The 13272-nt window shown below is 33.4% G+C and overlaps 2 protein-coding genes across 2 annotated transcripts; both read right to left on the bottom strand.

Moving 5' to 3' along the window:
• Nucleotides 1-1781: 1781 nt before the first annotated feature.
• LOC104210913 (desiccation protectant protein Lea14 homolog) lies at nt 1782-3160 on the bottom strand. The gene is made up of 2 exons (XM_009759874.2): nt 2860-3160; nt 1782-2142 (listed from the first exon to the last, which is right to left on the bottom strand). The coding sequence occupies exons 1-2, from the start codon at nt 3072-3074 to the stop codon at nt 1803-1805; spliced, it is 555 nt and encodes a 184-aa protein (XP_009758176.1). The 5' UTR covers nt 3075-3160; the 3' UTR covers nt 1782-1802.
• Nucleotides 3161-8414: 5254 nt separating this feature from the next.
• On the bottom strand, nt 8415-10694 carry LOC104210912 (WRKY transcription factor 22-like). The gene is made up of 3 exons (XM_009759873.2): nt 10177-10694; nt 9629-9739; nt 8415-9197 (listed from the first exon to the last, which is right to left on the bottom strand). The coding sequence occupies exons 1-3, from the start codon at nt 10593-10595 to the stop codon at nt 8777-8779; spliced, it is 951 nt and encodes a 316-aa protein (XP_009758175.1). The 5' UTR covers nt 10596-10694; the 3' UTR covers nt 8415-8776.
• Nucleotides 10695-13272: the final 2578 nt, after the last annotated feature.

Genomic DNA, 13272 nt, shown 5'->3' with positions numbered 1-13272 from the left:
TTACAAATGATCTGTGGGAACTCACATGGTACAAAAGGGGTACATTACCTTTTAAGTACCTTGGTTTTCCTATCTCAGCTAAGAAACTATTGTCAATGGATTATAAAATGCCAGTGGAGAAGATAAAGGCCAGAATTTGCAGTTGGAGCTCTAAACATCTATCATATGCAGCAATGGTACAATTAGTGAATGTTGTTAATGCACCTACATACTTACCGATCCTCAATCGTTATCCTACCAAGGTAACTCCTAAAGAGCATAACAGTAGCTTGCTGGAATTTTATGTGGGATGAAAAACTAGTGACAAATAAAGCTCCATTGGTTTCTTGGGAGCTACTATGTAGATCAAAGAAGGAATGGGATTGAGTATAATTGATTGTGTTGTATGGAATGAGGCAACAATAAAAAAAATATGTGTGGAATGCTGTAGCAAAAATTGACAATCTATAAGTGAAATGGGTGAACCATATATACTTGCGAAGGAGATCATAGTGGCAATACACTCCTTAAGATTGTTGTTGGTATTGGAACAAGAGTTGTTCAATTAAGAATACAACTGGATTTGTACAAGATGAAGGGATTATTAGGAATGGGAAGTACTCCATAAAGACTGGATATGAATGGATGAAAGGAACTCTAGAACTCAAAGCCAGGAGAAGCTGGGTATGGAACATGGATCCATTCCCCTAGGGTCACCCTCTCATGTATCTTCTTGATAGTGTACAGGCGGATTTGAGGAAATTGATCAGTGGTTTGATGCGATATGGAAATATTAAGGAAAAGCTAGCTAGTGTTTGTTTTGGATTTCATATTTAATCTTTACTTGCAATTTTCGTGGTTAATTACCTAATTTATTTGCATATCATATTTATATTTTGCATTATTGACTGAGCAGACTACTTGGGCAATTGTACGCACACAGATGGTTCATTTATGTGCTTTATGATTTGATCACATTATTGTTCTGTACTTGTTGAGTTTATGAAACTGTACAGGTTATAGAAATTTATAATTTTTGCTTCTTTTACCTCGCCGAGGTTGGTTATGATACTTGCTGAGTACGTTGGGTCGACCCAGAACTTTGTGAGAAGTTTTATTTTGTGTCTCATACAACTGACACTAGTTGTATGAGACTCCTTTTTATCTCACAAATTTGTGGACCCCAATACTTCTGGGTCTACAGAAATCTGGGTCCACAAAACTGTAAGACAAAAAAGTTACCTCATACAACTAGTGTAGTTGTATACAACAACAACAACCCAGTATAATCCCACTTAGTGGGGTCTGGGGAGGGTAGTGTGTACGCAGACCTTACCCCTACTCTGAGGTAGAGAGGTTGTTTCCAAATAGACCCTCGGCATCCTTCCCTCCAAGAACTTCCCACCTTGCTCTTGGGTAGACTCGAACTCACAACCTCTTGGTTGGAAGTGGAGGTTGCTTACCATCAGAACAACCCCTCTTGTCTAGTTGTATATGAGACAAAAATAAAATTTTCCCCTAAATGTCATCAAAAGCCACGTGCACATGTACAACAACATAAGGAAATGTGATCGTTAAAATAGCATAACTTGATCACCCGATACCAGATAATTATATATTTTTCTAAAAAAGTATGACCCTATGTTTTTATGATAAAGCAGGAAGATCAAATCCCTCTACTTGTATGCTAACATTCTGGCTCTAAAGAATCTAAAACAAAAAATAGCAAATATATTGAGGCCGAAGAAAGACTCATAATGCCACAATATATATCATCTTTGCTACTGCCTATTTTCTCAAAACTCATCATACAACACAGCTTGTTACTTTATTTCTTTCTCTTCTAATTTCTTCACTTTCTCTTCTTTCTTTTCTTTCTCGTCTTTTTCATCTTTCTCTTCTTCGTCATCACCTCGCCATAAATCAGACAGTGTAGGAAGCTTATACTCGCCGCTATAAGAGAGTGGAATGGTAAAGTTACCAATGACAGGAAGGTCAATAATGAGACCCAATTCAAGTGTATAATCAATGTCCCAATCTGCTGCTATGTCCATCACTAAGCTCACTATTGCACTGTGTGGAACCTTTGCCGGCACCTCTACTAAGGTTGTGCTTTTCGCCTTCAATGACCCTGGGTCTGGAATTGTACCTGTAGCTATTATCCTGTATTATTCAAAGGAAAAAAATTATCTATCAATAGATAATTGACGATAAACTTCAGCAAATTTTATTTGGATTATTTAATAATAAAATGCGGAATCAGCCATTAATGTTTGTGTCAGGGTAGACTACCTACATTATACCCTCTTGGAATGCCCTTCCCTGATCACTGTATGAATGCAAGATACTTCGTGCTCCGAATTTATTTAATAATAAAATCCACGAACTGACCTTGGAGATGAAGTCAAAAAGGAAATCTAAAGGCAAAGTTACTAATATTACTAACAGTGTAAAGAAATTTTATACTGACATATTTATATATGTTGTGCATTAATACACACACCCAAATTTAAGGATTTTGTAGCACAAGAATATATGCTAAATAGAGGGGAGCTAGCAAAATTAACTCATTTATCGTAACACGCCCAACTGATCCAACCTTAATGGATTGAATTATGATTCATATATAATTTTAATCAAAATTAAACAATGTAACCCGGCCCGTGGGTAAAAATTAAATCCCAATCCAAGCATACAAATTAAATTTTTGAGATTGAAGAGATCATATCAATTTAGCAGAATTAGGTCAAAGAGCAAAACAAACCAAAGGAGGAGATGTTAAGCCATGATGTTTGACGAGTTAGATTATGACCCGTTATTTGAGTCATTTTAACCTAAGCAAACTTTGAACGAATTAAATTATTGACAGATATTTCTAACCTGCCCGCGCTTTTAACGACGTAAGCGATCTCCATGATAGGAATGGGAACTTTATATGGATTGGTAACAGAGACCTTAGCATGATATGAAATGCTATCAAAACTGATCTTCTTAACATCCACATCCTTAATAGTTGCTTCTGGTTTTTCCATATTCGCCACTTTTTCTGCCACCTTCTCTGATACGTAATTCTTCGCTTTGTCTACCAAATCCATTCTTCTTCTTCTTTGTGATTTAGAGTTTTGATTCAATCTCTCGTTGTCGTTGAGCCTCACCCAGAAGACAGATTAACTAAACAACTTCTTGTTGATTCCATGGCCGGCTATCCATTTCTTGTGGGTGTGTAATATGTTTAGATTTCCGTAATATAAGTAGATATTGTTATTAACGTACGTAAGGAAATTTTGGGCCTTTTAGTTCCTTATATATTTGGTTAAGCATATTTAACTTTCAATTAATTGTAGTGTGCACTTTTGATCCATCTACAAATTCGACGAATTATTAACTATAAATATTACTATTTAATTATTCAATTTGTAATGTTACTTCATATTTGAGGGTAATACATTTTTAAAAAAATAATATAGATATATTTTATATGTAAAGAGACCAAAAACATATTTTAATTAATGGTATAAGATTAAATATGCTTAATAGAAATATTTAAGGGCTAAAACTAAAATTTAACAGAATAGACTTATATTTAGGTGTGGGTATCCGTCGATCAACTCGATTTTGAATGTTATCGGTTCTGCATATCGAGTATCAATTTATAAACATGCTAAATCGATAATCGAACCATTAAAATATCGATTATCATGTATCGATTAATCAATTATCAATTGTTAACGGTTCAATTATCGGGTTTACTCGATAAGACAAAGTTATGTCATAAGTGATCAAGGAGATAACATGATGATTAATGAGTTCTTTGTTCAGGAGCTTCATGAGTTTAGCAAATGGATCGTAAATTATGCCTTAACCGAACCAAAAGTTATTAATTAGTTGTAGAAACAACACAAAAGCAGTTAGAAAACAAATGTAGAGCTACGTAAAAATTATCCAAAGTCACTTTTATCTAATTAAGAAGTTTGCCTAGCACTAATTAAGAAGGCAGTTTTATGAAAACAATATCCAAGAGATTTGCTCTAAGTCCAATTGTCTAAGCATGACAGACGATGGTTATCCCAAATTAATACATCAGCATTATTAAACAGAAACATATAGAAATATCGTAACAACATTCAAGCTTGAGATTTGCTCAATTCAATTATCGAAATATAATAGAAACAACGCACAGTAGTAGCAGTTACACCTTGAAAATTAATAAGTCCAAAGGGTCAAATTGTAATTTTAATAAAGATTAATGGTTTATTGGTTAAACCTTTATCCAATAGGGCAAAATTAGTCCCGAACCAATAACTCAATAATAAAATAATATTAAATTATTACCAAATCATTAACCAAATAATCCAATTGTATTTTCTCGGTCGGGGCTATCAGCTTAACTTACTCGAAATATGCCTAACTCTAATAAGTACATTAGTTTGGTTTGAGGCTGTAAGGGTTACTTCAATCACAAACTGAAGGTACCTTTGCATTATTTTTCAAATGCTACTATATAGATATATATATTTAAAATCTTTTCAAAACAGTTTTTGGTTGTGAAAATCCAACATGAAAATGCGTTGTCGAATTGCAAAAAATGTGAGAACCAGTTTTTCATTGGAAAACTGGAATGTTGGTATTTTTAAGTTTTTAAATTTACCCTGTATTTTTGAAATTTATAAAAAGACCCCAAGTTATTAAACCTAGGTAACACCTACAACTACCCACTTTCCCCTTCCATAACAAAAGATACAGAACGCAAGCAGCAAGAATATGTGCTTGAAGGTGCCACTGCAACTTATATTAGAGATCGTTCGTACAGTTAAAACAATTATCATGTTTGATTGTTTGTTCTAAGTAGGATAATTAATCAAGCCAAGCAGTTTTGATATTATTTTATAAATTGTGCGGGTATATATTCATCATGTTTTATGATTTTGCAAAAAATACATTCAAATATGTAGCAAAAATTACAGGCAAACACAACTACATCTTCAAACGCCTACTTAAAGTCATCTATCTCCATATAGTTCCGAATTTGGCTAATGTTACTTGAGTTTAAATTATTTCAAATGTGCTTCATTATTTGGACTCAACTCTCAACTATAATGAGGTTAAAAACTTAACAAGAACATTATTTCAGTAACATTAATTATTTTTTTTAAAAGGAAGAGAACGGCAAAAAAGAGACGGAGATATGACATAGAACCAAAAGCACCGAGCTGAGGCGCAAGAGAATTAAACCAGTGTTATCTCAGCAGTGCTTACTAACCTTCTCTTAATCCACTGTTGCCACTTCTGGAATTTTCCGCAAAATAAATTTAAATAAAAACTATGGTCAACAAGGATTCAATAGTCGATCCCAACTTGACTGTGAGGGGATGTAAATATTATTCTTAACCAATTAAAAGTAGCTCAAAATTGAACTAAAGCGATAAAACAGGACCATGTTTTTTTTTTCCTTTTACTTTTTACTGCAAAAAACCAGGAAGTCTTCCAAAGGAAAAACCCAACTAAACGGGTGGTCTTCTTTTCTATGGGCTGGTGGCCCCGGTTATGGTCTCAAGGTTGCAACTAATGCTTTATAAGAACAGCAATACTACTATAATACCCAATACAGAAGATGAACATGTTAACATGTTCCTTTTTGTCCATTGGTGAGATAATTTCTAACGCCTGTTATTATTGTTTTTTAACCTTTTGTCTTTCAGCCTAGGTTTTATTGAAAACAGTTTCTCTATTTTTACAAAGTAGGAATAAAGTCTGCCTACATTCTATCTTTCTCAAATTTTACTTATAAAATTACATTAAGTTTGTTGTTGTTATGCTTGATGAGACAGTTTTTACTTTTGGCACAGTCGTTGTGCTCGAGTTATATATTCTTTCTGGAATCAAACTATCAGAGACTTGGAGGGTGTTTGGAAACCAGCTTTTAAGCCACTTTTTATTATATGGAGTTTTTGGCAAAAAAAAAGCTGCTTAAAAAAAATTTAAAATGTAAGTTGGTTGATCCCAACTTTTTCAATTTTGGTTTAAAAGTCATTTTGGTTTGACCAATAAAATTACTCTTTTGTCCATTATAAGTTTTCATAATATCAAACTTACCCTCAGTCAAAGAAACCCCAAAACATTTTCTTCTCCTATTTTCTTCACATTTGAAGACCGGTACCTCTTCTATCATCTTCCTCTCTACTTCATCTTTCATTTTCTGCACTTTCCTCAAGTATCATTTTCTGATCCACTTGCCTTACTTTCTACCAATTCTACTTGACTATATAGTATCTTTCTTCTACTTTATAAAAATTATCTAAAGTAATCTCATAAATTGAAATTAAATTAAAATATAAATTATTTTTTATTTGCGTTAATTTATAATTAAATATATTATAGTAATCAGCTCCTTTATAATATTAACAGCTTTAAGGATATTTTTGTATTTTTAATAAAAAAAAGTGCTTACCAGCACTTGTTTACCAAATACTTCAACAACTTTTTTTAAGTTTCAGTACTTTTATCCAAACAGGTAACTGTTTATTTATAAAACAAGTTCCAGCACTTAAAAGCTGCTTTTAAGCCTTTGTGCTTCGAAGCCACTTTTCTTAAGTCAATCCAAACGGGCTCTTAATCTATATATGCCACTCATTTGTTTCACCTTACTTTACATCATCACGTTCACCTTGTTTCAAGTAAATTAGCAAGCAAATCACAGAATCATACTATATTATAAGTGTGAAGGCTTTTACAAGAAGTTATTTTACTGAAATATCCTTCAAAAGCTAAACGACCATTCCACCCTTCAGTATAACAATATTCCTTTAATATTGTTGAATAAAAATGTAATTATATATTATAATAAATAATAATGATTAAATTGAGCATATTAATTATATGTACAAACTTTAGACATTTACTTTTAATGATAATAATATTACGGTATCTCTCATTCTAATTTATTACATGTGTGCAAGTTTATCAAGTTGGGTCATTATTCAATTACTATGATTCAGAATTATTAGCAAGTCTTTTCCATTACTCAATATGAATATGTAAATAGAATGCATAATATATGGGAATTCTTTAACTGTTCGGTGTCGGCATCTTTTTCTATTTCTAACTATTCTCCTAACCGGGCTAACCGAGAATTCATCTTCAGGGAACCATTGAAGCTATCGAGAGAGTACCAAATGCTGACGGTGACGGAGGTTACCGACTTTCGGTGGACGCGGAGCCAACGACTTCAGTCGAAGAGCTGCGATCTAACTGATTAGTGAAGGTAATTAATTATCCACAATTGGCTGTCTACTTGACCATTTAACTTCTTTGTTACACGTTTATATTTACAATTATTATAGCTCTTTTCTAGATTGATAGACCATATTACGTTCTTGTTATCTTCTTTCATAGATATTGACTCATCTTATGGAGCATATCGGCAATCTATTTTACATGAAACTATTTTGGTTAAGTTTTAAAAAGTTCACAGCGTGCTACTCAATGTCTCAACGGAGCATCTCATGGTTATTGGTCAGAGTGAGAAAAACTACTTTGGTGGAAGTAGGAGTAGCATATATTAAGATGTTTCTACCGAGATTCAATTGAATAAAGTACGTGTCAACTGGTATTCTCTTTTTGAGATCTTCAACATCTATTTATAAAAATATTTTAAGAATATTATTCATTAGGAAATTTCCATCTCGATGTATTGACGGTCTTATGAACTAAGTAGAACATGCTATTTAAACTTTCTTGCATAATGCTATAAAGTTGGAATATATTACCATCCATAAAAAGTTGGATAATTTTGTGAAGCAAATTTCTTTTCCTGTATTGAGTTAGCTAAATAGGATTAAAGTCCATCATTTTCAAGAACTTATAATTTTTATTTATTTTAGAATTCAAATATATTGTCAAATTTAGCTCATTTTTAAAATTTAATTCTCATTGACATTGAATACACGCGCAATGTGTCTGTCCAAATACAAATAATAACACAAACAATCAAGCACACACATATCAATATATATATATATATATATATATATATATATATATATATATATATATATATATATATATATATAAAAGGTAGAAGACCTGAAAAAGAAATTAATCATTAATAATGATTATGCGAAATCTTAACATAACAACTATCGAAACTATATACTTGTATATTTGTATACCTAATTATAAAAATACAAAAATATAAGAAATAGTGTTGGCTCAAAACTCATTCTCTCAACTCAAAACTCACACGTCTCCGACATTTAAATTTTAGATTCGCGAAAGGCATATCTAGATTGTGGAATGCCATTATTCTAGAGAGGAATCTAATTCACTTGAAGAATGAAATTGGCATTCAAGTAAATTGTCAAAATTTCCACAACTATTCTATAAGAATTTAATATTTAGGAACACAATCACACACACAAGAACTAACAACTACTCTATAAAAGGTATGGGAAGTTAATAAAGACATTAATCATTGATAATGATTATAACAAAATTAACATAAACACTAATGAAATTGTATCCCTATATTTATATACCCTTATCATTCTAAATAAAAACCTCAAAAAAAGAACATTAAATCAAACACTTTTTCCTTTTCTATCTCTATGATGATTGGGGAGGGAATTATACGTTACACGTACAAAAATCAATAAAGAAGACATATTATGATTTCAAGATTCTCTCTTTTCCTTTCTATCTCCTATCTCTAACGGACAAAAAGATACTACAAATAAAAAAGAAAAGTCAGTGAGAAGAAAAGCATAATTTCATGAACTTTAGCCACGTATATTTTTCCGGGTCAACCACCGCCAGCCGCCGTAGTTGCGGCGTTATTCGTCATCCAAGGAAACTGCAAAGTCCCCGGAAAATTCTCCGGCAAGCTATCTCCGGCAGCGGGACTTTCCAATTCTTCCAAACCCTCAAAGAAATCATCATTTTCGTCTTCAAAAATGTCTTCTTTCTCGTCCCTGCTGCTTTCTTGATTTTCCGGCGCCGGCGAGTTAGTCGCCGGCGAAGATACCGGCGATGAGCTAGTGGTTTTGTTTGAGTTCGTCTCTTTGTTATGGCGGCTGATTCCGGCTAAGGAATTTCTGTGTGTGGGCATAGGATGATTATGCTCAGCTGTATATGTGATTATGAACATATTCGGGTCGGATCTATTTCGCTCCACTTGTTTTCGGGCCAAACATCCTTTTGAAGTGCTACATTTGTAATATCCCCTGTTTAATTCAAAGAAATATTCAGAAAATTCGAATAAAATTCACTCAAAGATGAACCACATGATCAATTGGTTATGTGACTTATTTCCAATATTTTTTAATTTTATGTCAAATGTCAAAAGACTTATATTTTTATACGTAATAGATCAGAAAATAAACATATAAAATTACAAGGCAATTTTTTCTCTATTCAAATTGTAAAGGATTACGGAACCATTTCCTCCTCAAGATATTTCATAAATCACAATATTTTTCTATTTGTTTGAGAATTAAGATAATGAATTTGATTTTTGCTGAAAAAGTTTTTTTTGTAAAAAAATTTCCTTAGATTGAGTTTTTTTTTTTCTTTTTTTTTTTGGTTTGCTTTTAATTTCAAAAAACATGAAAGTACTTTTTAGAAGCAACCTAGAATGTAGTAAAAGAACCAAGACCTTGGGTATGGGGAACCTTTAATGGGTTTTTGCCCATATTTTCTCCAAGACCACTTATCAGAAGATAAAGCATCAGCAGCTACTTGACATACTTTCTTCATTTGGTTCTTCCTGAGAAAATAAAAGAAAATCCATTAAACATATTGGAAAAAAAAAGTAGAAATAAAAATATAGAGGTGTGCACAAACTGACAAATGATAATGCTAACATAGAAAAACTCCCATTTACCCATAGAAAAATACAATATGGTCTGGAGAGGGTAGTGTATACGCAGACCTTACCCTACCCTAGGGTAGAGAAACTATTTCCAAATAGACCCCCGACATCCTTCCCTCCAAGAACATCCCACCTTGCTCTTGGGGAGACTCGAACTCACAACCTCTCGGTTGGAAGTGGGGGTTGCTCACCATCAGAGCAACCCCTCTTGTCTTAAGAAAATCACTAATATTTTAACGAATATTAAATTTTGAAACAGTAAGTTCAATTGAACAATAAATTTAGCAAAAATAACTATAGAATTTAAATTTTGAATCGCTTTTTAATATTACCTTCTTTTGCTTCTCGGGCTTTGAGCATGTAAAGTAGCACCATTTACTGATGACAAGGATCGTTTGATGGGCTGAATTAGTTTTGTATTTAGTTGGTTAAGCTGTTGTTGTTGCTGCTGTCTTTGTGGTAGATCTTGTAATAATCTCTGTGGTGAAATTAAGGGCGATTTTTGTAACGGAGATCCGTTAAAGAAAGGCTTGCAGAGCTCATGCAACTCTTCAAAAGCAGTATTTTGTGTTGTAAATCTTGGGTCAAAGGACAGATCTTGAAAGCAAAAAGAGTTAATATCATCTAGTCTTGGTTGGAATTTACAAGAAGAAATGGTGGCGCTGCCGCTAGAACTAGTGGTGGTAGTGGTGGTGGAGTTAGCGGCGGCGCAGCTTCTGACCACCGCATGTAGATCCCAATCTTCCTCCATATTGTTGTGTCTTTGCTTTATGCCTTGACTTTTCTAAAGAGAAGAAGAAGAAGAAGACAAAAGAGGCGCTGACTTTTGGAGGAGGAGGGGAGATATGGGAAAGGGATTTGAGAAAGAGTTGTAAATGAATATTAGTGGAATACAATTATTATTTATAGAAAAAGTATGTGTCTCTCTTGGGTGGTTTCACAAAGTGAAGGTGGGGGGCCTAAGGTAATTGTATTTGTATTTGTCACTCCTTTTACCTTTCATCCCTTTTACATGGACCTAATAATTATTTTTAACGTTAATGCTATTCATCTTTATTGCCATTATTTTTTATTTTTTTATTAAAATTTATTTCATTATTTCATGTTATAGAACGGCGATATAGAGCCTGATATTTTTGACTTGATGCAACGTTTAAAATATTTATTTAACGTATATATTCATGGTAGTTTATATATTTATATCTACTGATGGTGTGACATTTCTACAATTTATGTATTTTGATTTCTTATAGCTAGTGTGAAATTGGGTGGAGAAAAGGGGATTCAATTGTATCCCATACACACATAGAGCTTAAAATATGGTAAAATAAATCTTTTTTATTATATGTAAACTGTTGAATTCAATTTACATAAGAGAAAACTCCAGTAAAATAGCAAAGCAAGTTCAAAAATTATTCTAGTGTGATATTCTAGTTAATTTGTTTTAATCTGCCTGCCTGTATAATTTTTTTTCTCTGCTACTAGTTGTACATATTAATTATTTTTTTAAAAAAACAATAAAATTCATAAATTTTACTAATTAAAATAGTAATTTTTTAAAATAATCTGATCATATACACATTATTGAGATTATTAATGGAAATTAAACTCATTATAGTAATGCTCAGTAGGCGAAGAAAGAGAACATTTTTGGACGATAATTCAAAACAGATAGTATTCCTTATACGGTTGCTTCGCGTTGACCAAAGCCAATTGTCAAAAGGCAATGGCGTCGGGGGTGGGGGCGATTTGCGGTGCGTACACGAGGCCAGCCCGTGTTTACACCCACTCTCTCTCATCGTGACTCGTGAGTTGAGTTAACTTTAGGGGGGCTCGATAATGGGATTTACCGACGAAAAGACAAATCCGAAAAAATAAGAATAAAAAAAGATAACGAGGGGGCCATTCATGTGGACAGTGCCAAAAGTTAATGCGAAGAATGTATTGAACTCTCATTTCCTGCGCGTGCTACCACCTAAATTCGATGTAACAATCCAGTTAGTATAATATTTCATCCAATAGTATGTTATAAACTTATAATTTTAGTTCTAGTCATATTGGTTAGATTTTGTATGTGTATACAGTGGAAATCGGGGCTACACGATTTTATTCTTTGGTCGAGATAGGAATATCACGTCGAAGAGCTAGGATGCCGAGGTCGACCTCGATTGCGGACCGGAGAGAGGCAAACTTCGAGTGACACCGGCGTAGCTCGATAACGAAAAATGCGAGATATATGCAGTTGATTGAGAATCGTGGCGTGAATCTCGAAACGGATAAATCTGCAGCGGTTAATTAGATGTTAATATGATTTCCTACTATAATTAGAAGTGTACCTTATTTAGGACTCTCATATTATATAAAGAGGGATCCCATTTGTGAGCACGTGATTTTTGCTCTATATATGAATAATTCCCAAAAATTCAAACAAAATAATTTTTCTTTATTTTTACAATTTTTCGTGCATTTTGATGTCATTTTCTGATAATGGTTGCATTTTATTTGTGCATGTTAATTCATATAAAACACAAAAAATATGCATTTGCATTTAGGATATAATTTTATATTTTTAGAACCGATTAGGGGTTAGTTTGTTTTAGAACCAAACATTAAAAATTACAAAATAGCTCACTTTCGTATTTTAATTGTTTTAATCATAAAATTGGCGTAAAATAGGTTTTAAATAATTTTAGAGTTTAATTAGTTTAGTTTTGAAATATATTAGGACTTTATTTTAATTGTTGCAATTTTATAAAATCAGAAAAAATAAATACAAAATTACAAAGTGGAAAACAAAATACAAAAATAGATAAAAGAAATAAAAGAGGAAACAAAGCAAACAAGAAACAATTGGGCCTTTTTCTGAATTGAGCACCAGCCCAAACCATCACGCCCAAGCAGCCCAGAACCCTCCGGTCCAATGCGCTAGATCAAAACGACGCCGTTTGGCGTCGATCAATCCAAGCCGTCGAGGTCTCGCGATCTAACGGCCAGGAAGCCCCACTCCTAAACTATATAACTGTCCAAACCTTACCCCCCCCACCTCGGTCCTTCGCCTTCCTCACCCTACCTCTCCTTGCAAACCCTAATCCCAGCCGCCCCAAAATCCTCGCCGGCGGCAAGTGCAACCTACACCGTTCAAACCCAAATTAACACCATAGATCCCCCATGAATCCCTCTTTCCATTCCTGCTATTGGCTTCCTTCGAATATTGCCAGAGTTCGTCGAATCTTCGTTTGAAATTTTCCGGCCAAGTCGCAAACTCATCCAAATCGGCCCAAAATCATACCACACCATCCCCGTACTTCCATCAACCCAAATCCATGACCATCTTCCTTCAAATCTCTGTGAAGCGGCTCGAATTTCAGATCTAAGAATTTCTGGCCAAAACCCTAATCCAAAATCTTTGTGATTTTGGACCGTAATAT

Source organism: Nicotiana sylvestris, chromosome 8 (assembly GCF_000393655.2).
Source record: "Nicotiana sylvestris chromosome 8, ASM39365v2, whole genome shotgun sequence".
Taxonomy (NCBI): domain Eukaryota; kingdom Viridiplantae; phylum Streptophyta; class Magnoliopsida; order Solanales; family Solanaceae; genus Nicotiana; species Nicotiana sylvestris.
Note: the sequence above shows the minus strand (reverse complement) of the source record. Positions and strands in the feature narration are given on the sequence as shown.